The sequence below is a fragment of the Phocoena phocoena genome, chromosome X (assembly GCF_963924675.1).
Source record: "Phocoena phocoena chromosome X, mPhoPho1.1, whole genome shotgun sequence".
In the NCBI taxonomy this organism is placed as follows: Eukaryota; Metazoa; Chordata; class Mammalia; order Artiodactyla; family Phocoenidae; genus Phocoena; species Phocoena phocoena.
This window is the reverse complement of record NC_089240.1, coordinates 27,077,464-27,101,000: the sequence shown is the minus strand read 5'-3', so window position 1 is coordinate 27,101,000 and position 23,537 is coordinate 27,077,464. Positions and strand designations below refer to the sequence as shown.

At 43.0% G+C, this 23,537-nt stretch overlaps 1 protein-coding gene across 7 annotated transcripts in view; it reads left to right on the top strand.

The window, feature by feature from the left end:
- Nucleotides 1-23,537, top strand: part of DMD (dystrophin) — a 2,035,184-nt gene that overhangs the window by 1,918,057 nt on the left and 93,590 nt on the right. For all 7 annotated transcript variants that reach the window (XM_065901105.1, XM_065901098.1, XM_065901100.1 and 4 more), the window contains 4 exons: nucleotides 4,417-4,491; nucleotides 16,122-16,323; nucleotides 18,976-19,061; nucleotides 21,134-21,291. In XM_065901105.1, the coding sequence (XP_065757177.1) occupies nucleotides 4,417-4,491; nucleotides 16,122-16,323; nucleotides 18,976-19,061; nucleotides 21,134-21,291 (521 nt within the window). The remainder of the gene's footprint in view (nucleotides 1-4,416; nucleotides 4,492-16,121; nucleotides 16,324-18,975; nucleotides 19,062-21,133; nucleotides 21,292-23,537) is intronic.

The window sequence follows — 23,537 nt, the reverse complement described above, 5'->3', positions numbered from 1 at the left end:
CTTGGGCCAAAGTCCTGGAAAGGCAACTCCCGGGGAAAGTGGAGGCTGGCCTCCCACGGGGGATGGGGATCGGGGCTTGAAGCTTTATTCTGCATGCATACTTTAGCTACGAGATCAGCTCCAGCCTCAGCCCGGGACAGTGTCACATTGTCCGCAGCTGTACCGCATCTTGAGGTTTCAGTGTGTATCCTACACGTTTTCACAAGGCTGCGGAGACTTCTCTCTCCCAGCTGTAAGCCAGAGGGCGGATTCAGACAACACAGGTGGTTAACCCTCTGGAGTAGGACTTTCAGGGCACCAGAACTCCGTTGCAATTCACTGATGCTTACTGGATATAAATTTGTATGGCTTCTGTTGCATTATGTTGAAAACTAGACATTTTCCCTGCTACTTTCTTTTGGTCTTCCTGAATCACTGTTTGATAATTGGTTGGACTGCGGTACATAGAAAACTGGTGGCAGAAGTCTTGTTCTCTGCATTGTGTTTGGGGGGTATGCTTGAGAGGGTGTCAGAGTGGATTAACGCCAGGTAGAATGTGCCATAGTTAAGAAGGATTTGAAAGGGAAGAAAGTTTGTACTGCTTTAGGGAAGCTGAGAGCACTGCTAGAGCAGGAATGTTCCAGATGCTTGTCTCTGATAGTATTCTACCGTGAACCACGCCCTGAAAGAATCACATCATCCTTGCCTCTCCCACTTGGATCTCAAGCTCCTGGAATTTCCCATTTCTTGATATGAACGGTGAGGCTTGGATGGGGCTTCTGACCTCATTTAGACCATTTGTCCTGAATTCTGAATAGATCCAGGAAAATCGGACAGAGTAGACACTTTTAACTTATTGAATACCTTCCGTTGGCATTCATCATAAACAAGAGACCCACAGATATATCCCAGAGGTGAGTTTTTGGTCTAATTGACTGCAATAGTCATTAAATACTCTAAAAGCCCACAAAATGGATTGTACAAAGACAAAAACAATAGACCACACAGGTCTCTGTAGAGTTTATACTTGCACTTTAACAACATGGAACAAGAAACTGTATTAAAATGTACAATTAAAGACTCCATTGTACTTGAAGGCGCATACGAATTACCTGGGGATCTTGTTAAAATGTTGATTCTGATTCTTAGAGCTGGGTGGGGCCTGAGATTCTGCATTCCTAACAAGGTCCAAAGAGGTGCTGGTGCTCTTGGTCCTCGAATCATAATTTGGGCAAAAAGGATCTGCCCAGGTTCTCTGGGGTAGGTATGTGTTGGTAGCCACCCGTGGTTAAGACATCGGTGAGGGCTGCCTTCCTATCCACATCTCGGCTGCCAGGTTTATAACGAAAGCAAGTCTCAGAACAAGCTCTGTCACATATGAACACTTACTAGCCACAGAGCAGAGAACAATTTTAAAGGCTGTGTCCAAGGCACAATTTTAAAGGCTGTGTCCAAGGCCCTGCCTTTTTGAGTGCTTGGCGGGAGAGCCTCACGATCCGCACCTGCCACAGTCCTTAACACAGCGGTTCTCAAAGTGTGGTCTCTGGACCAGCAGCATCAGGAGCACCTAGAAACCTGTTAGAGATGCAGATTCTCAGGCCCTCTCCAGACCCGCGGAATCAGAACATCTGAGCATGGGGCTTGGGAACGTGTATTTTTAACCAGCCCTCCAGGTGATTCTGGTGTGCGCTCAAGTTGGCGAACCCCTGCTGTAGCAGCAGGATTTTGTCAGCCATCTAATTGAATTCAGGCAACCAAGAATCCAATGAACTACAGCTGGAGATTTTGGAATCCGGCCTAGGGCACCATCTTTGAAGGTGGAGGGCCTGCTAGGTTCTTCCCACGCCCTGTTAATGTAAGGGCAGGGAATGTTTCTGTTCTAAACCCTTTTCAACAGTCCTGGTATGTTGTAAACCACTAATATCACTAACACAAGCCCATCCAACATTAATCTGGATACTAGGTGTATTAATAGGATTTTAGGTGTAACGAGAGCCAAATATAGCTGAAGCACTTAACCGGGGTGGCTCTGGAGTGAGGCTTTTTGATTAATTGCCAGCCAGCCACCCCTGGAGTGTGCTTTCCTGATTAAGACAACTGACCGCCTCTGCAGTGTAGCCAAGCTAACACACATGCTTCATATTGTACGGTCCCTGTGAGGGTTTTTTTAACTCTTAAAATCTACTTTATTGAGGCATACTTTAAACACAATAAAATGTACCCATTTTAAGTGTACAGTTTGAGTTTTTGACAGACGTGTGCACTCAAATAACCTTCATGTCAATCAAGATATATAACATTTCAGTCACCTAAAAAATACGACTGTGTTCCTTTCAATTAGTTACCCACCCCGTCCCCGCTCCCGGCTACCATCTGTCTGCCTTCTGTCAGTGTATAGGTGAGATTTACCTCTTCGAGAATTTCACATAAGCGGAATCAAACAGTATTTTTTTTTTTTTTTTTTACTCTTTGTGCCTGACTTTTACCCAGGGTAATGTTTTTCAGATCAGCTCACAATGTTGCTTTATCAGTAGTTAGTTCCTTTTTATTACAGAGTAGTATCCTGTTGTGTGACTACACCACAGTTTGTTTATTCATTCTACTCTAGTTTTCTTTCCAGTTTTTGGCTATTCTGAATTAAAGCTACTATGCGCATTCACGTACACATCTTTTTATTTCTTTTGGCTGAATGTCTAGGAGTCGAATTTTGGGTCATAAGATAGATGTATGTTTAATTTCATGAGAAATTGCTAACCTGGTTTTCCAAAGTAGTCATACTATTTTATATTCCCACCAGCAGTGTCTGAGAGTTCCAGTTGCTCCACATCCTTGCCAACATTTAGTATTGTCGGTCTTTTTGGTTTTTACGTTGAATGTTTTAAAGTAAATTACAGACATTGTTTTTCTTTCCCCTAATTTCAATTTAGGTTGTTACATTTGGTCTCTGCAAAGGCCATCAATCTAATAATGTTGACCCAAGCAGCTTGGATATGGATTGAATTATTTCCCTTTCTTAACCTCCAATTAGAATTGGTTCTGTGGGTGCCGTTTGATTATGGCAGTTAGTCATGTTTGCCAGTATAGTTTTTCATTTTTTTGTTCACATATTCATTCAGTTTGTCGGTCAGTCCCTGAGCTGTATTAGACCTGTTTTTTCAGAGAGCAGTTGTATGTTAAGTCACTGGGAAATAACGACAGAAGTAGGGGACAGGGTACTTGTCTTCAAGGAGCTTTTTGGAGCTGGGTTTATGAAACATAAATACACAAAAATGCAAGAAAAGAAATATATCTTGGCGTATATCAGGGCTTACGCAAAATTGAGTGAGGGCATCATCAAAATATAGATTTCTGCTAGGTGAGGTGAGTTGGGGCTTGATAGACAGGTGACAGTAGAAACCACTGTAGCAGAAATTGTTGAACTGTTAATCCGTGCAGAATATTAGAATGATTGCACCTTAGAATATAAAGCTAAATGTTTATTTTAGTCCCAGTTTTATTTTACTTATTTTAATCTCTTTTAGAATAGCAGTATCTTCATTAGTACAGAATACGTACAGAAACAAATATCCATCCTGATATGGACTCGCAGCTTTTCTTGTTGACATCTAGTATCATTTTTGTATGTTTAGCTTGCATCCAAACTTTCGAGCAGAAACTTCCAACTAGTACGTGTGTGTGTACACACATGTGAGTTTGTGAACTTCTTTTTAAGCCAGCTCTCCTTTATCCTGTCTTTGCTGAATTAGTTACTTTCTAGATAAATGCAAAAGAGTTAAATAGAAGGAACCTGTGGGATCAGGTGGACCTAAACCTGGAATGAGGGTTAACTGTGCCAATTAAATTTTAAAATACATCTCACACACAGAGACACACGCCTGTGTCGGGTAAGAAATATTCAAAATGTTAACAGTGCGTATCTTTGCGTAATGGGATTACGGATGATTTGTTTACTTGGTTTTAGATTTTCCTTTAATTTCTAAGTTTTTCACAGTGAGCATGTCTAACTTTGATAATCAGAAAAACATGTTACGTTGCCACTTGATAGTTTGCTAAGTTCTCGTAGCTGTTTCAGGGAAATCTTCCCTGTTCTCTTTCACCTTGTATAGCCAAGATGCACTACAATAGAACCACGATTACAGTCTAGAAAAAAGAAATACCTGTCCTTCTTTTCCCTCTTGGGCACAAGGACTATATGAGCTCCCCGCAGGCCATGCCACTGTCATCCCTCACAGAACTTAGCTTTCCTGATTGTCAAAGAGCAAAAAGACATTTTTTTTCTTTCCCCACATTGACAAAAATTCACCTTTCCAAAACTGGGGCATATACAAGAGACATTTTCCCCCTAGCCTCTTGTTGTTGTTGGCAAATCATTGGGAGTTTATCTGTGCCTTTTGAGAAAATAACAAATGATCTTTGTTTTCCCCCTTTTTTCTTCAGCTGACCTGAATAATGTCAGGTTCTCGGCTTATAGGACTGCCATGAAACTCCGAAGACTGCAGAAGGCCCTTTGCCGTAAGTATTAACCAGTGCTCGAAATACTTGATAGTTATTCTTTGGTTTAAAAAAAAAATGGTTGGGAGTGTTTGCTATTGGAGTGGGGAGAAATAGCTCTCCCAAGCCCGGGTGTAACACAGAATTCATTTTTTCAAGGTATCTTTGGCTGAGTGTTCACCTAGACTGCTTTGTTACATTGTTTGGAATCATTCCTGTCACCGTTCCTCAGCTACTGATGTTGAATTGATAAGATACCAGTAATTTTTATTTTCTAACTAATGGCGTTGGCATCCAGAATTATCTTTATGGAACTTGAATTATCTCCACCTGTTCTGCCTTTACTTCTTCTTATAAAATGTATTGAATATTTGCAGTATTAGCATCAGATTGCCTTACCCAAACCAGAGTTCACAGATGTGTATTGTTTTTTAGCTTGAATGCTAATGTTCAGATAAATACTGTCATAGAAGAAAGATGACAAGATGGTTTTTCTGCTTTTGCTAAATAACTTACATCAGCGGGAAAAATTCCCAAAGTGTCATACAATGCTGTCTGTTTATCAGATAGTTTATATATCTGTTACCAGGTATAATATTGTTTGAGAGCCCATGTATGTTGTTAATGTGACCACGAAACAGATAGGCACAGTCCCTACCCTGATGGAACTTACAGTCTCATGAGGGATATACAGGGTGTCCGTAAGTCTAGAGACATAGGTGTATGTATATAAGATCATCAAGAACATCTACAGTCTGTAAAAAAAAAAAAAAAAAAAAAAAAACACCTCTATTAAGGCTTTATGGGGCTTCCCTGGTGGCGCAGTGGTTGAGGGTCCACCTGCCGATGCAGGGGACACAGGTTCGTGCCCCGGTCCGGGAGGATCCCACGTGCCGCGGAGCGGCTGGACCCGTGAGCTATGGCCGCTGAGCCTGCGCGTCCGGAGCCTGTGCTCCACAACGGGAGAGGCCACAGCAGGGAGAGGCCCGCGTACCACACACACACACAAAAAGCCTTCATGGACACCCTGAGAAAAAGTGAAGGGACAGTTTCAAAGTCATATATTTAGTCATGTGACAGTGGAAGAATTGGTACCATGAGTTGTGGGGTTTGCTTGAAGAGGTGGTATCTATGACACGTGAGTCCAGAAGGGTCAGTAGAGCTCCCTCCAGAAAGAATGTTCTCATCAGAAGGCAGAGCGTGTGCTGAGGCGTGGGGTCCAGAGATGCCGTCAAGAACTGAAAATACTGCGGCGTGGCTAAAGCACAGGAGCTCCAGGGAGGGACTGTGGTAAAATATTTGGCTGGAGGAGAAGCAGGAGGCAGATTGGGAAAGGCCTTTTAAACTTAAGTTAAAGAGTTTAGAGGTCAGTGGGGAGCCTTGCAAAGGGATGGCACGATGGGATTGTCATTTAGAAAGATGACTCTGGCTGTGGAATAGAGCCTGCACCCTGGCGGTGGTGTACACCTGCTGGGGGAGAGACTTGGTGAGCAGTTTCAGTCGTCTAAACCAGCAATATGGTGTCCTGAATTGGCAAAGGAGGACCGGAGATAAGTGGGGAGAGTTGAAAAATACGAGGTGGAATGGATAGGGCTTAGTGATGAGCTTAGTGATGTGCTAGGTGAGGGGGAATCAAGGAAGATAACTGAGGTGCTCACCTGGGGGGAGTGGCGGACGTGCCTTGGCAGAGCTGAACATAGAGCTGTGGCGCTCAGGAGAAACATACGGGCAATGTTTAGGAATCATAAGCGTGCAGATGCTCGGGGAGTGTAAAGTAACGAGAAAACAGGATTTAGGACAGGGGGCGAACAAGGTACAGAGGGGACCGCAAAGGAAGACTCAAAGAAGGTATAGTGGTACATACCGCATGGGCAGAAAGAAGGGGCCTGCCACCGGGGTCAGATGTTGCTGGGAGGTCAGGATGAGGTTGGCAAAAGTGTCCATTGGATTTAGCAACAAGGAGGTCCTTAGTAACTTTGGTGAGGTTTTAGAGGCACGGTGGAGGTGGTGAAGTGGGCTTCAAAGTAAAGCAAAAGTGGGGAGGTAAAGACAGTTGAGACGATTCTTGGAGAAATTTACTTGTGAAGGGGAGGGGAGACGGGCGGTAGTTAGCTGGAAGGGGCTGAGAAGTTAATGGAGCGCATGTGCATAGGCTGAGAGACGCTTGAGTCTGTTTGAATGACTATGAGAAGCGGGGACAAAATTGTAGTTGCTGGCTCAGGAGATACTAGAACATGTGAGTTCTCAGGGGAGAGGGGAAGGTAATCCGGAGGCCAAGAGGAGAAAGGGGACGCCTCTCCTCCACTGTAAGGAGTGGGGCTGAGGAAAGGATCTGGGCCGGGCTAGGTGACTAAGGAGACCTAGTGGGAAGTGGGCGAGGGATGCCCGCGGGGAGGGCTCTGTTTTTTGTGTGAAGGTGGAGGAGAGGTCCTGTGCTGCAGCTAACGGCAGAAGGGGATAGAGTCGAGGTTGGCCTTAACCTCTGTGGAGAAAGGGAGGGCTATTTTGAGAAGCAGCATCGTGGAGCCCAGAGTCTGCTGAGCGGTTTACGACAGCACCAGTCCGCAGGGGTGTTTCTCCAGGCACAGCCAGTAGTCAGGAACCGGATGGTTCTGTCCCAGGTGGGCAGAGGCCAGCCGGGCAAGCGAAGTAGGGATTTGGGCCGAAGAGTGGTTAAGTGGTTGGAGTGCTGTCCGTGGAGTCTGCGTGGGGTAGGAGAGGCTGTGAATTTGGGTGGAAGCTGGTAATTAGGAGGTAGAGGGATCGAGAGGCCAAGTGTTCAGGGAGGTAGAGGAAGAGATTGTGCGGAAGTGACTGGAAAGGCAAGAAGTTGTGGTCAGACGGCAGCAAAGCTGAACGTTATTTCAGAAGCGGAACAGTTCGGCTGGCTAGGTCTAGGATATGACCATTCGCGTGGGCGGCAGAGGCGGACTAGATGTGAATTTCCATGGAGATGAAATAGGCTAGAGTGATGCACGAGTCCTCGCTGCCAAGGTTGAAATCACCCCGAATTGGGCCAGAACTGGGGAAGAGCAGAGGGCTGTGACCCCTGGCTACCAAATCTTCAGCAATGAAGGCGTCTGATGCAGGGGGTCTGCAGAGGCTAGCAGTAGGATAGTCAACTGGTGTTGGCTCGTGTGTGGTTTTCTACGTGGAGATGGAGAAGAAATGGCCTAGAAGTGAAATTATTTGGAAGGAGAGAGTAGGCTTTTCCTCCTTATCTTGGTGTCTCCAATGCTGAGCACAAAGCCTGGCGCAGAGAAGGGCTTCGTCTGTTTTCAAGGCATGGATGCATGAATGAAAGTAAATTCAGGCTTCCATCTCCGTGTAGCTTATAGTCTGAAGCTGTCGTTTTTCAGCTGTATAGCTGCCAAGTGGTTTTTAAAGGACTCCCCAGGCCTAGGGTTTCCTTAGGCACCTGTTAATGTACCAGAGCTGGAAAGAGGCAGTTTGAGATGGAGTGGAGTCAGAAGGCTGGATGGAGAAAGTCTTCTGCCTCTTCTTCTTCTTCTGTCCCCACCCCGTCGCAGAGGCAGTGCCTTCCATTGAGAAAGGGGCAGTTATGAAATGTGCTGTAGTACATAGAGAGATGTAAAAGTGAGATACGAAAAGTTCAGAAGAGATAATCGGCTGTTCCAGGTTATACTATAAAAAAGCCTCCAAACTGACTACATCGGAAGACCCCTTTCCATAATGTTCCTTTTGACCTTGGATTTAGGCATTATTCAGTTCTCCTCCTGTTAACAACTCTTTCTCTTCACGTATGTGTCTCATTGTCTATTATTTCAGTGTATGTTAACATTTCCAATAAACGTTGGAAAAACAGGGGGATTTGATATTATAAAACATTTTGGCCCTGGGCGCTTATAACCTTGTAATAAAGCTAAGCTCTGAATGTAGACTGTAGAATTTTCACTTTTAAACAGATCTGAAATCTCAGCATTTCCTCTCTAAGCATGACTTTGCTCATATTCGAAAAAGGTTTAGGTACAGCAAAATTAGGGTGTATTTACCTAAATTAAGTACTAGATTCTCAAGAATGGTAGGAGGTTTCCACGTGTAGTATGAGTATAGAATGAAGAGTTCGCCTATCCTTTTATTATTGAAAACATGCGTGGTCACATTACTTAACTAACCGTTCAGTAAGTGATTTCAGAATTTCCTCTTAATTTTAGATTTGCTCCGGCCTTTTTGTCATTTCTGTGCCTGTAAAGCCATGATAAAGAGCTATTGTCTGTGGTACAGACAAACAAAACTTGTCCTGGCTACCTTTTCCAACTGAAGGTCGTGTCCACTAACTCTTACTTTAATGAAAATTAATGACGTTATCTCAGAGATTTCCTGATGCCAGTAAAGGGTTTGAATTACAGATGCCTTAGAAAATATGCCATGCTACGGCCGCTAAGCACTTGGTCTTTTTCACTTTTTTCACTTCACTATCAAAGCTTCAGTACTGCAGAAACATGAATACCACACTATATCCTCTATATCCACTATAGAGGATTTGCTCTTTAAGTCTAGAGCATCACCATTGGCCTATAATGTCCCCAGTTTGTAATCCGTTTAATGTTGCATGACTCCATACTGCCTTTCAAGGCATTGTGAATGAAAACTAAACGCGACAGAAAAGCAGAGACAAAGAGGAAGTCTGGGTAAGAAGGATTTATAAGCCGGTTCGTATGGCTGATACCCCACTGAAAGTTATGAAGAAGATAATCTAAGCTTTTTCCTTCTCCGGCTGTAGTTCTCCTGAACATCCTATAGGTTTGTTTGCAGCTTCTAAAATTAAAAATATAGCCAACTTCTAAGGGCAGAAATAAAAATGCACTTAACAAAGCCCATGTATTTAGTTTATTAGTGTGTGGTGGGTTGGAGAGAGCCCAAACCGTAGGGCTAAATATACTGCAGTTGATAAATGTGACAGATATTCTGCAAACAAGAAGTATAGAACAATTTGCTTCTGTTCAGCGACTAAGTCACACAGTAGAGAAATTTTGTGCAGCCTGGAGTTGTCTGAATAGAGGCACCGTGGCCAGACTCACCCTTACCATGCCATACCAGGTTAAAAAGAAGGGGCTCCCTTCTTGGTACACGCACCTCACCTTTTGTGCTTGCACTGAAAGGTGGCATCAGATAGCGTTTGGTCACTAAAGAAGGCTCACGGGAGCCACGGCAACATTGCTTACAAATCTACAGTCTCTTGCAGGCAAAGATTACAAGAAGGCAACAGCGTTACAGTATGCCTCCACAGCCACCAGCGACCTCAACAGCAAGGGGACCCGAGAGGCCAGTGTCATTATTTGTCCCTTCCCCGCAAAAATCTCTTTTTCCCGTATACCATTATATTATTTTTCACGTAGGTTGGAGGCCAGGTCTCTGTTATTTCAGAATTCAAAACATCTTGAGGATGGAGGCAAACTCGTTTTCTCCACTTACATGGTTTGATGGGTATCGGTGCCCCAAGAGAGGGGTCCGGTAACAGGAGGCATCTCTCTCCCAGGGGGAGCACTGTAGCCCTGTTCGAAATGTGTCCAGTACCCACGAGTTGCTCGCTAAGGGAAAGGAGGGTGGGTTCTCAGTCGTGGTGCTGAGGCTGTTAAGGAGGACCTTGTAGGTTCCATTCTCAGGTTATCGTTGGTTCCACTTCTAGTTGATATCCTCTTTTCTCCTGGAATTGGATTCCCTTGATGTGTTCTTTTTGCACTAGGCGGTCTTTTCCATCGGTTTCTCTTCTCACTCAAAGCAAATTCTACCTTACCGGGTAGTCCTCGCCCAGCTCCTAATTCTCCTAAGATTCTTTTATTTCAAGCAGTCCCATGCTCTTTGGTCCACCAGACATGTTGTTGCCACTGTTTACTAACGTCTTTACTATAACTAGGAAATACAATTGAGATACGGAAATGTTGAGTCTCCCAGGCAAACATCATAGGAATAGTAGTCACTCCTAAATGAACTTTGGTTTGGGTGTGCCACAGAAATATCTATAGCCGTCCACAGCAGACTTCTGGCTTTTCAATCTCAGGGAAGTAGGCCCACCAAATTCAACTTAGCTTTTCCTCAATGCTACAAGCATCCCGATTTGAAGCTTTCCTCACACACTAACACTAGCTTTTTTTTTTTTTTAACACAGAATGTTGTGACAGATGAGGCATGTACCATATAAACTTTCTACCACATACCCAGTACCTTTTGTAATCCTTCATCATCACAATTAATGACCACGCCGTGTTCATTCAGATTATTATAAATCAGTGTTCTCCAGATATGACTGGGTAAATATTCCCACAGGGTACTTTCCAAAGCAGGTGCTTAATGACAGATGTATCCTGTGAAACAAGCGCCAAAAGCCATAACCACTTTAATACCGCTCCATGGAGTCTTGGTCACAGTCAGAACTCCCACCTCTTCACCCAGTGTGTTCGATAGATTGGCCAGCTGTCCCGCTCGGTTCTTGGCTTTGTAAAAGGGCATCTGAGTCATAGCCAAGGGAGCATGTTATTCTCTTATTTTAAGCCTCTTTCTAGGCACCAGCATTATGTTAGACTTTCCCTTTTTAACACGCATTTGGTGGCTTTCTTCCCTTCGGCAACAATCTTATCTTTCTTCCTTATTGCTAAATTTTCATCCAAACCCTCTCCCCCAACAAAGAGTATATCCCCTGGGTTCAGCCACTGGACTAGTCCATATTTAGCTGGTAGCAAGATAAGACATGCCTGGGCTTCCCCTTTGCCTTCCCCTTCTCTTCCCAATTTTTGATAAGGGGTCACATTGGTTCCATACAGGAAAATGGGACTGTCCTGTCCACTAGGCAACAAAACATGTGTGATGGTCAGCCCCAATTAGGCGAGGTGTGAGAAAGGGGTAATCCAGTCCACCAGTCCCTGTGGAATTCTTGCACTTACCTTTCAACTAGGTAAGGTCTTGTGCACTTACCTTTCAACTAGGTAAGGTCTTGTGCACTTACCTTTCAACTAGGTAAGGTATTGTTTGGGGATATTACCAGCCTTTGAGACTCTTAATTGTAGCCCCAGTCCAGGGACTACTAGTATGGCACTGAAAAAGAAAATTGTGGTAAAGTAGGGAACACCTGTAAGTTCCCCCACTTGAATTATCTTTTTAATTGTAATTGGTCTCTCAGGTGTCGCCCATTTATCAAAAAGCGCTAGTTCCCAGGTTCCTTTAGTTGGAACTCTACCTGCAGGCCAGATGAGGGTGAAGCTCAATGGAAGAAGGTTCTGAACTTATTTGAGCTTTTGCTCCTGCAGCCAAGGAATTGAATTTTTAGCAGACTTCCCATCAGTTTGCTATCCCCTTCTAATCCATTCCGTTAGCTCCTGGAGTTCAGGTTCTACCATCTCCAGTTTCCAGTAGAAAGTTGTATTATTGATAACGAATTTCAAAGCCTGCGCTACTTCAAACCAAGGGTAGCTTGGCAACTAGCATCAATGGTTGATTTTCATCCCTTTTATTAGAATCATCTCTTCTTCCTTTTAAAGTAATGCCTTAGCCGTATTTTCAGCTAAGAATGAGTTGGGGTCTTCCAAACAGTCTCCATTCTGGCACTAATCGCTCGGGGGATGATAGTTAAGCTCAAGAGCTGACGAGGACTCACAGAACCCACGTGACAGTCCTTACAAATCTACAGTTCACGACTGTAGAAAGGAAAAGCCTACAGTACAGCAACAGCATTAAAACAAGGATATGCACCACAACCGGAGGATGCCTTCCAGCATAGGGTCTGGAGAGGCCAAGTACAAGCTCCAAGTGCCCTCTCTGTACCAGGGCCCTACCGGGATGCACTTTATCTCTTGGATCAAGAACCACCAATGCGAGCACACACCACTTTTAGAAACCAGGGAGCACTAATTGGAGTCTCAGCCAGGATCGCTTTTAGCTGCTGGTAATCTGGACGTCTTCTTCTTACGTAGCCACTCCCAAACCCAGTGGCCTCCCTGAGACCGGGTAAAAATGGCTAATGTTATTGCTAGCAGCGAACAACTGTGATAACCTCTAACTCATGGCTACCCATAAACACGCTGAGTCACTTCTTTTCCTTGCTTTGATCAAAGGGTCTGCATTGTGTGGCTGTTTTGGCAAAACATCTCTTGCCAACTTCAGCACGTCTGGAGTTAACCCTCACAGCAAAGATAACTACAGCAAAGTGCCTTGACTTTCTTGCTGGGCAAAGATTTGCTTGGAAGGTCCTTCAGCCTGAAGTGTGTAAGCTGCCTGTAGAATGATGTGATGTCCACAACAGCCTCCTCTTTCCGCACACGCCTCCTGCTGCCCGGGCCAGAAAGTCAGCAGGCACATAGGAGTTATCCACCCTTAGCCGCCCGCCCCTGTCTGTGTCTGTACTAATAGGTTACAGGAGTGTTTATATTGTTAACCTGGGGTATCCAGGTTGACCCATGGGATGAGCCCGGGGTTGTGTGGGCACCATTGGGTTTATTCTAGCCAACATTTTGGCGCTTCTTTTTTCTCCCAGTATTATTGCTAGTAGAGAATGTGGGGTGGTTTTCTTTTCTTTTTCTGTACAGCCTGTAAGGACACCTTCTGCCGCCCGCCTTTCTGCTTTTCAGTACGTACCTCCGTGTGTCCTGCCGTAATACCCAGAGCAGGTCTCCTCCTGTCCAGTCTCAGTTTTCCCGACTGCAGAACGATTCTAAAGGTGCTTTTGAGTTCTCAAAGCCTAGGATTCTGTAAAAGACCAAAAAAAAAAAAAAAAAAAAAATCCATCTGAGCTCCTCACTTGTGGCGTATGAGGAAAAGAACAGAGTTAGCATTTGAACCTGGGATGTTGAGAGGATGAGTGGGCACACCCAGCACCTCAGGGATCATCCACCCCATCCCATCCCATCTCCTTCCTTTCCTGCTTTTCGTGCTTAGCAGAGAGGATCCTGGAGAGCCAGTCGTTTTTTCGTCTTGTCCCCCCTCTTTCACCCCACACCCCTGATGCATGAGGGGCACCACCCACATGCTCGCTATTCTTCAGTGGTGTCAAAACCTATAGCATCTTCTACTGTCAAAATAGTTTTTGAAAGAGAGGGTCTATTAGAACATACTTGGGTTTTTATATAGCTTTAAAATGTATTCCCTAGTGAATACACTAAAGGAGAGAGAGATTTTCTCCTAAATGGAAATTCCTAGCTTGAGGTAAAAGGGTAGTTTTACAAAATTGTGTCTGCTGGTCGCTTGTTGAGGCTTCTAGAAGCAGCTAATCATTATGCTTAATGTTTCTTCAAAGAATCGCAATGTATTCTTTAAGATGCTCGTTTTGAACAGTTAAGTGTATGTTTGTGGGGCAATTACATCGTCCCTATTGATTTTCTCACCTCTTTTCAAGTCCACAGTATCGGCTATATACACCTAAATAGGAGTCTTTTACAAATTGTGGCACGATAGCGAAATTCTGTTTGATATGTTTGTTTTGGGAAAATGAGCTCTCCAGTCTTCTGTGATGGATCATTCTTGTGTTTAACCACATTTGGTTTTAGCAGAGCGCACTGCACAGTATTTCTCTCCCAACTGTGTCACCTCCCGCTCCTGTTATTTCAGAGCAATTGCTTTGCGCCCCTCTGGAGCTATTTATGCTCCCAATGTCATATTCTGTGTGTTACCCACTCACCTGTACGGAGAGAAGAGTAGGCCCAATAAAAAAATTCATGCCATTTTGCTGTTGGTTATTTGTTTCCATCACACGGGGAAATTAGACTCTTCATACAAAAGTGAGTCTAAGAATTCTCACTTGTTAGTTCTTCTATCCTTGGATATAAAGCAAAAAATTTATAATGATGACAGCCAAGTAACAGAAAGAAAATACTAGAAAAACTTCAAACCACCCATCACTTCCTTCAGTATATAAAGAAACACGTTGGGAATATTGGTGTTTAGAGGAAATCTGCTCCTCTCTTCTGCTAATGTAGATGGAGTGCTGCATCCCTAAACGTTCTCATTACCTACACCTGAAAACGTGTCCTCAGAGAAAGTCAGGCACACAGCAGAGAGGATGAAAGTTGGAGTCTTCTGTCTCTGCGTGTCTCTCTGGTCTCCCATACAGTCCCCACTCGGCCTTCCCCTCCTCCTGTCCCCCTGCCCGCTTGTGTTGTTACGTTTTTAAATTCTTTATTCTTTTTCCTTCCTACCTCCCTTTCAAATCAAGTTACATTCCTTTCTGCCACTTGAAACAGAGTCTTGGCTTCAATGTAAAGAGGTCATTCCTTTATCTTTCGAGTATTTTTAAGCAAAAGGAGTGGGGGCTTGGCTTTGATAGGATGAGTGCTCGGCCAGGGTATTTTAAGGAAACTGGTCCATGGAAACAGAGAGGTTTACTCACTGGGATGAAAGACAAAGGAAAAAAAAAAACCTCTTGCTTCCACCCCCAGGTCTCCTTCATGCTTCCAGGGAAACTTCAAAAGGTTACTATTTTCCTTTTTGAAAAGAGGAAAACATGCACTACAGAGTTATTAACCTACATAGGTATTAACCACCATTTTGGGGGTTCGTCCTTAACATTTAATTAGAAGTAGCCACAAATAGTAACAAGTGAAATGCTTTAAAGCCTTAAATTTGCATCTGTTTAGTATGGGGCAAGCTGTTTACTGATTGGGATGGTGGTGTTTATCTGCTGTTACATTTATAATTGTGTTGCCTCCCCCCCCCCACATGTGAGAGATTTACTTAATTACCATTGATTCTTACTCTCAAAGGACTGAGAATTCAGATCAGAGCTTGGATGTATAAGGTGTTATAAAAGCAATGTTGTTCCGTTTCCAATTTGGCTAATAAATTGGCTTTACAGAAAAGCATCTTTCTGTGACACTTGGGAGTAAACCTTACGATCTGCTGATGTTGGGCAGTGTTGAGGCTTCACTTTTGATAAATGTTTGTCTTTCAGTATATGATTAAATACCACCTCAGATCACGGGAACCTCCACCCCCCCAAAAAACTTATAAAGTTCTTAGCGGACTTGAAAAGTACGTTGTAGACTGTAATTTGAAGGTGAAAGGAGAAATAAGTGAGCCTTGTATCTGAAAACTGGATAGATGATGCATTTATTTTAGTTTGCCTATAGAAAATTTTAGTGAAGTTGATTATATTTTCACCTAGTGTTAATGTAGCAGAGAGATTAGGAGGTGACTGATATTTCAAGGAGGAAAACGCTTAATGATTATAAATGCATAGCTGGAAATAAGAGTTTACACAACCCTAACCATGCAGATTAATCAAACTGACCTTCTCTAGTACTAATACGAGAAGGTGTTCTCAGAAACTCTTTGAAAATCTCTAGTAAAACAGGTTTTTTTCTTTCTAATTCAGGTGGGAATGACTCTGTTCCTGTAGAACACTCTAGGTCCCCTTAACGCTCAAATATTTCCTAACAGTTTAGGAATGGGAACTGTCTCTTCATCCACATCTTCACCCAGTGCCAGTGGGACTTAAGGACAGTCTCAGAGCTTGAGTACTCATCACACTTACCAAACTTAGAGCTGAGGGGTGAAAAGAAAACACTTTAATAAAAGAGGGTAGGGTTCGGGTTTGCTGTTTACTAAAGGGTACAAGCCAATCCTACCAGGATTGTGAAAAAGAAAAACAGTGAAAGAAGACTTTTCCCCTTTGAATCACCTATGATTTTATGTGGCTCTTGCAGTGGATCTCTTGAGCCTGTCAGCTGCATGCGATGCCCTGGACCAGCACAACCTCAAGCAAAATGACCAGCCCATGGACATCCTGCAGATCATTAATTGTTTGACCACTGTTTACGATCGCCTGCAGCAAGAGCACAACAATCTGGTCAACGTCCCTCTCTGCGTGGATATGTGTCTCAATTGGCTGCTGAATGTATATGACACGTACGTATAGCAGGCTTTCTCCAGACTATACCACTGGACACGTAGTCTACAGAACGGTGACGGTGTAATTAGCATCACAGCAGGGCCCCAGTCTAGAAATGTGGTCCTCAGGATGAAAGTTTCATGAAGCCATGTGACCTAATACTATCCCCGTGATTAATCATTTTTGCTTTTTTTTTTTTTTTTTTTTTTTTTGGCGGTACGCGGGCCTCTCACTGTTGTGGCCTCTCCCGTTGCGGAGCACAGGCTTCGGACGCGCGTGCCCAGCGGCCATGGCTCACGGGCCCAGCCGCTCCGCGGCATGTGGGATCTTCCCGGACCGGGGCACGAACCCGCGTCCCCCGCATCGGCAGGCGGACTGTCAACCACTGCGCCACCGGGGAAGCCATCATTTTTGCATTTAATGGAACTGAAAAATACTTTGATAAGCTAGGAGGTAAGAACTAGAATGTAGAATGCTCTCAGATTAGAAGACAAACCAAACCCTGAGATACTCATTTTTCAAATAGTAGAATGAGTCAGTGTGTAGCCATTAGTTCTTTCCCTTTCTTGCCTGTGAATTTTGAATTCCTCCGTCCTCTTCAGGGGTGGCTCCCTCTCACCGGCAGAAAGGGGTGTGCTCCTGGAGATGCTGACACACCTGTCACCAGCTCTGAATAGTGTTAGCTGATACTCGAGAGATTTTTTGCAGAAGAGTGTAAATTGATAAGCCAAAAAAAGAAAAAAGCCCTAACGCAGCAAATCCAGATCCTCAAACTGGGGAAGTCTTTTTTTTTTTTTTTTTTTTAATAAGGATTTACGAAGTTTCATTTTGACACCTCCATTCATCCCTCTCTCTTAGAAAACACTCGTTTCTTTTGGATTGCACGTAGGAGAACTCCCCACTTTTGTCTTGAGCTTAATGAAGACAATTGAGGAAGGTAGCAGAAGGAATTGGTCTTAATTTCAACTGAATTCTTCTTAGACATCAAAATTACTATACGCCTGATTTCACACGTCAACAAGAACGTATTCGGCATTTGGAAATCTGGGAAGGTCTTCTGAAAGGAGTTGCATAGCAACTATTTGCCTTTGCCTTTGGTGTAGATTCCTACCACCTCCTGGATATAAATGTGTACCTTTTTTTCTTTGTTATTTTGATAAGGTATTGCTTTTTAAGTTCCAAGATCACCTGGCTGTTGAATTCTCATCATTATCTACCAAGCCCTTGATCAAGTTGGATTTTAATTACGGATTATCCTTAGATTTGCTTTGATAAGGGTTTCTATTCAGGTCTTCCCTCAAATATATTTTGGCACCATTCTCTTGGCAGATGATGTACGAATGGATTCTGAGTATATAACTTCCCTTCTCTATGCCTGAAAATTATCTGGGGACAACTTTAACTGCTCGAAGACCTGAGTCACTATATAAAGTTTCTTAAACTTTGATTTGCCGTTTTAAAGAGGGAAAAAGATAAAATCTTCCAATGATAGTACTTTTGTTAACGTAGTAGGACCCAGGATTTCTGTTTGACTAATGGATTTAGTGAATTGTACCAGTTGAAAGCTGAGCATATTGGTGACCAAAAATAACCACTCTTGGGACCTATCCTTTGCCGTTATTCTACAGACTTTTATTTTTTTTTTTTTTTTTTTTTTTTTTTTTTTTTTTTTATGCGTTACGCGGGCCTCTCACTGTTGTGGCCTCTCCCGTTGCGGAGGACAGGCTCCGGACGCGCAGGCTCAGCGGCCATGGCCCACGGGCCCAGCCGCTCCGCGGCATGTGGGATCTTCCCAGACCGGGGCACGAACCCGTGTCCCCTGCATCGGCAGGCGGACTCTCAACCACTGCGCCACCAGGGAAGCCCTACAGACTTTTATTTAACCGACTTATATGGTTCAGTTGTTTTTCAGAACAAAATAAAAGCTGAAAATCATCAAAAGACATTTTCTACAAAATGAAAAACTTTTCATTCTTTGAAGTTCTTCCCACGGGCAAAATGAACTTGTTAATAAATCTGTCATGTGGAATGGTTCCTATGTAAAGTGAAAGCATACCTATGTTAAAACACTGCTATAGCAATAGGTTATTTTTAAATCGCTCTTTAAGATCATCTATTCAAACGCTCCCTAATAGACTGTATCATATTTTTCTTGTAGGGAGAAACGTTCATATTTCATACTGTGTGTTTTGTGACCTGAAGTGATTCATTTTCTTCTCAATAAGGGGCAATCTGATGAATGTCTAAATGAGTGTTAAGAGAGCAGAGCAGTTAGCTGCTGGTATTTTTTGGCTTCAATAACTGAAGTAGGGGATTTTCTTAGTACATAGTAGTAATTCTTCCCCTTATGGACATAAACCCAGGTGGCTCTCCATAGATGAATAAAAGCATATTCTTCTTATTTTTATGTAGAGAAACTCTTACCATTCAAGGAAGGGCTTTTAAGAATTGAAAACTTGGTAAATGTTCACTGGTCGCGTTGGTCAAATTTCCATCGCGTTCTGGGTCATCGGCCAAATAGAGAATGAACTCAGAAACGTTCTTAATGATCTTAATAAAACAATGGTCAGTAGAGTTTCCATATCGAAAGTTTTTTTCTCTTAACTAAGAAGTGTTTATCGTTCAGTAAAGTGTCAGTAATGGTTTTCTGCTTTGATTGTTCATAACAGGGGACGAACAGGGAGGATCCGGGTCCTGTCTTTTAAAACTGGCATCATTTCTCTGTGTAAAGCACATTTGGAAGACAAGTACAGATGTAAGTCACGTATATGAGCTCAGTATTCTTTTATTAATGTTGGCTAATTACCCCAGTTTTAGATGGGGAGTAACACGGTGTTCTTATTTGACAGCAGGTTCCTCGTGTAAGATGTAGAACTCCTTTCAGACTGTCATAAAATGTGATTTGTGCCGCTCCATGTCAGATGTTAAATTGTAGTCATTTAAATAGAGAATGAGGATTAACTTCTCCAGTCCGAGCATTATTTTACATTACATTGACTGTGTCTCAGTAAAACACATGTTCCTCGGGGATAAAGTCCGATTTCCTAACCCCTTTGTCTAAGTCAGAAAAATAAATGTGAGGGTTTTAATCTGTGCACTTGCCTCGTCTTTGGATGAAACCTTGTTTATTTTATAAGCGTCTTACTGCGAGTTGTACTGACATACCCAATTCTGTGATGTGATTAACATTTTATTATTTGAGAGACAGCTTGCCATTTCTTACGGGGTAAATAACACCTTAAAGAATTTCCTTTTGATTAGCTATTGGGCTCTTCTGCTCAAAATCTGTAAATCCAGATTAAAAGCAAATGCTAGAGGAGGGACGGTGGAGGTGACTAAGTAACCATTCATTCCCATTGTGAAGGAATGTACTTGTTTTTCTCCTTTAAATGCTCGTGAGAAATCTTTTCGGTAGGAATATTAAACAAACCTAGTGTATCTTGTCTTTTCTCTTTTCCCCTAAGGCCTAGCCACACAGGGATGTGGAGATGTGCTGAGCTTAAGGACGGGCAGGAGATAAAAGAGATTGAATTCCTCCAAAGCCACGCTGTGTCCTGCTGCTCATTTCCCCCCTAGGAGTAAATTTCCACAAAATACACAAGCTCTTTTAGCTCTCACTTTTATGTAGTTTCCACTTGAGTTTTCTCATCCTAAGAACCCAAGAAAAAAGAACAGAACGGCTTTTGTTAGCCCTTTGAAAATGTGTTTTGGGTAAAGCAGAATATTTCTGTGGGCTTTCGTCCTTTAAATATCGTAGTTACTTGTGATAGGTATAGTACCAGCACATCGTAATACTCACTTGATTCATCAAGGAAGCTTCCAGTTTGTGTTTCAAAGAACTACTGAGAGGGAACAGGTTTGAGGTTGGCGAAACAAAAATGTTAACTTCAAGCGGGGCTATTTGAAGATAATTCATAATTCTGAACTTACGTGTGTGTACTGGAGAGACGAGAAAATGCTGTGAGAGCTCCGTGTTGTTACTGCCATCTTAAATATCTCGTTAAAACATTTAATGTCTTAGAGTTTAAAGTGTGCTTATGAGTAGGAAAATATTCCGTGGATTTACTTTTTGGGCAACTTTTATTTGAATACAAGGTAGGATTAAAATAATTTTATTTCTGAGAACAAAACATGTTGCGCGTGTTCGGCATAGTCATTCATTCTGTGAATGCACGTGTATTGGGCACCTGCTGTCCTCCACCTGGTGCCCTCCTACTCCACACATTTCCGGCACACAGTTGACCAAGATATGGTCCCAACCTTGAGGGGATATCATCCTTCAGCCAAGAAGACACATACTAAATCAGTGACAGTGTAAAGTGATATGAGCTAATTACGAATATGTACAGCATCCTGTGGGAACACGTACGAGAAACTCAGTGATCGTATGACTTCATAAAGAAGGCCCCATTTGGACATATTTTGGAAGCTGATGTCCAAAGGGGGATGGTGCTTTGGGCCCGTTCTGTGTTTCTTAAGGCTGAAACATTTATTCTATGATGGCGGTCACGTCACATATATAAAATATTTTCTAAAGTATTATGTTCTGGCTTTAGGAAAAACTCACATGTCAGAACTGTACGTAAGCTCTCGTTACTTGCAGGGCTGTAGTTTATTTAAAAGCTGTCACACTTCATATATACACAGTGATGATTAACTTGATCCATAAGAATAATAGATGTGTAGTTTAGTGTACGGTAGAAGTACACTGTGGGAATATTGGCTACTCTTGAGAATTGGTGCTGGAATCGAGTTGGTCCTTAGATTCTGCTAACATCTACTTGGTTCTGCTTTCTGATGGTTGCAATGCTCTTTTTCCTTCTGTAGACCTTTTCAAGCAAGTGGCCAGTTCAACGGGATTTTGTGACCAGCGCAGACTGGGCCTCCTTCTGCATGATTCTATCCAAATCCCAAGACAGTTGGGTGAAGTCGCATCCTTTGGGGGCAGTAACATTGAGCCGAGTGTCAGGAGCTGCTTCCAATTTGTAAGTTATTCACCTTCTTAAGTAACATACTTATTCTTTTGTATTTTAGAAATTAATATGAAACCCCACAGAGCTGTAGTTTCTCATGTTAGCTCTTCCGTAGGCAGGTAGGTAAGGGATTTTTGATATTTGAAACCTCTGTAGGCAGTGGCTTCTGGAACTGTGGGTTTGGGGAGAGAGGACAGTGCAAAAGGAAGGGAAAGAAATCTGCGTCTGCAGCCAGAACCCCACAGTTCCTAAGATGTTGGGAGGGAAGGGAGTCTGCATGGTTTAGCGAGGGAGGAAATAAATCTCCAGCCAGAGAAATCCTTTGTAAAAAAAGAAAACGACCTTTGTCTGTGAGTATCTTAGTCTCTTAGTTTTTTTTTTTTCTAACCTAATTCTGTCATCGTAGCCTTCTTTTCAGTAGCTGTTGGTAAATAGTTGACACAGCTATCTTTTTTTAAAAAAATAAATTTATTTATTTATTTTTGGCAGCATTGGGTCTTTGTTGCTACGCGCGGGCTTCAGTAGTTGTGGCTCACGGGCTCTAGAGCGCAGGGTTAGTAGTTGTGGTGCATGGGCTTAGTTGCTCTGCGGCATGTGGGATCCTCCCAGACCAGGGCTCGAGCTCGTGTCCCCTGCTTTGGCAGGCGTATTCTTAACCACTGCGCCACCAGGGAAGTCCCTAAAGTTTTCCTTTTGTAACCTTGGCATTCCTCTACTGTTCCAAGGCCTGGATGGTGACTTCCCATAGGCCTACAAGCAGGTCGGAGGTTTGTACTCTCTGCTAATGTCTGTCACTAGCTCCACACACTCCTGTCCATTCTCCTTCGTATCCTGCTGCCCCAGTGCCTTTTCCACACCATAATCGGTGTCCCCAGAAGTACCCTCTTCCTCCCAGGTGCCTCAGCACTCCGTTGATAGCCATTTAGTTTGTTTCTCTTTTTTGGTAAGATAGATAATGCTGCGGTGAACACCTTTATGTAGTTAGCTCTTTTCTTTGACACAAGTTTTTCCCTTAGGATAAATTCTCAGAAATGGGATTACCAGATATAAACAGTTCTGTGGCTTTTTTGATACATATTACCAGATGGCTTTTTGTCAAAAGTTGTTTGTAGTACCACCAGCACTGAAGGAATGAGATATTTGGAGTGTTACATTATTCACAGTGTTCTTATGTTGTTTTTCAAATGGTAAGAACTATTTTTCTTGTATGGGGTTTCTCGATCCGTCCATGGTACTCTCATTACCGATAGAACTAGGTGTACAAATAACTGGGTTAGACCTGTATGTAGTCTGACCACAGACTAGGATAAAACCATAGAAGGCCTTCTGGGCAGAACATTTGGAATATTTAGATATTTAGAGCACTTTTAGCATTCCTTTAATAGTTCACTGGGCACAGTAGATAAATGCACACATAATAAGGCCCCTTAAGGTAGCATTGGATATACTGTTTGGATTGTTTTGCCAAAATTATGGCAAATTGGCTATAAAAGTAAAACACATGTGGAGAAATAAATGCATTTTTTCACCTCATACTCAGATCTCCCAAAACATGAATAGACTATCACTTCCTCTGGGTTTTTTCTTACATGTTGCTCAGCCACCGTCACCCTCACTGCAGACTCTGGCGCTCTCTCGTTTTTTTTTTTTTTATGTATCTGACATATAACATGGTGTGAATTTAAGGTGTACAACACGTTGATTTGATGCATTTATATATTGTGATATGATTGCCATTGTAGCAGTAGTTAGTGCCATCACATCCTATAATTACCATTTCTCTTTTGTGGTGGGAATAAGTAAGCTCTGGCCTCTTGAACTTGGTTGTCGGGACAAGGGGCTGCAGAACAGAAACTCTACTTTCCGTCATGCCGTCCTCTTATCAGGAGCCCGGTCTGTTCCACGACTGCCTGTTGCATTCTCTTGCTGGATGCTTGCCTTCTTCACTCACCTGCTTCCTCTTGTTTCGCTCCGTCCCTGTCCCTGTAACAGCTACACTCCCTTCTCAGCGTCAGAACTTTGAACTCAGTCCACTACCTGATCGCATAGTGATTGAACACATCCTGGCTAGCCAGTCTCCAGGCTCTCAGAAAGGTCTTTTCTGAGACTGGGGGGTTTTTTCCCTACTCTTTTGTATTTTCCAGATTTTCTTCTTTGAACATTTAGAATTAGAAAAAAAAATGAGTAAAGTGCTAACTTTTCTTTTTAAGGGAAAGAAGCATCTTTTGTGTGATTCCTATTCATTGCCACTCATACGC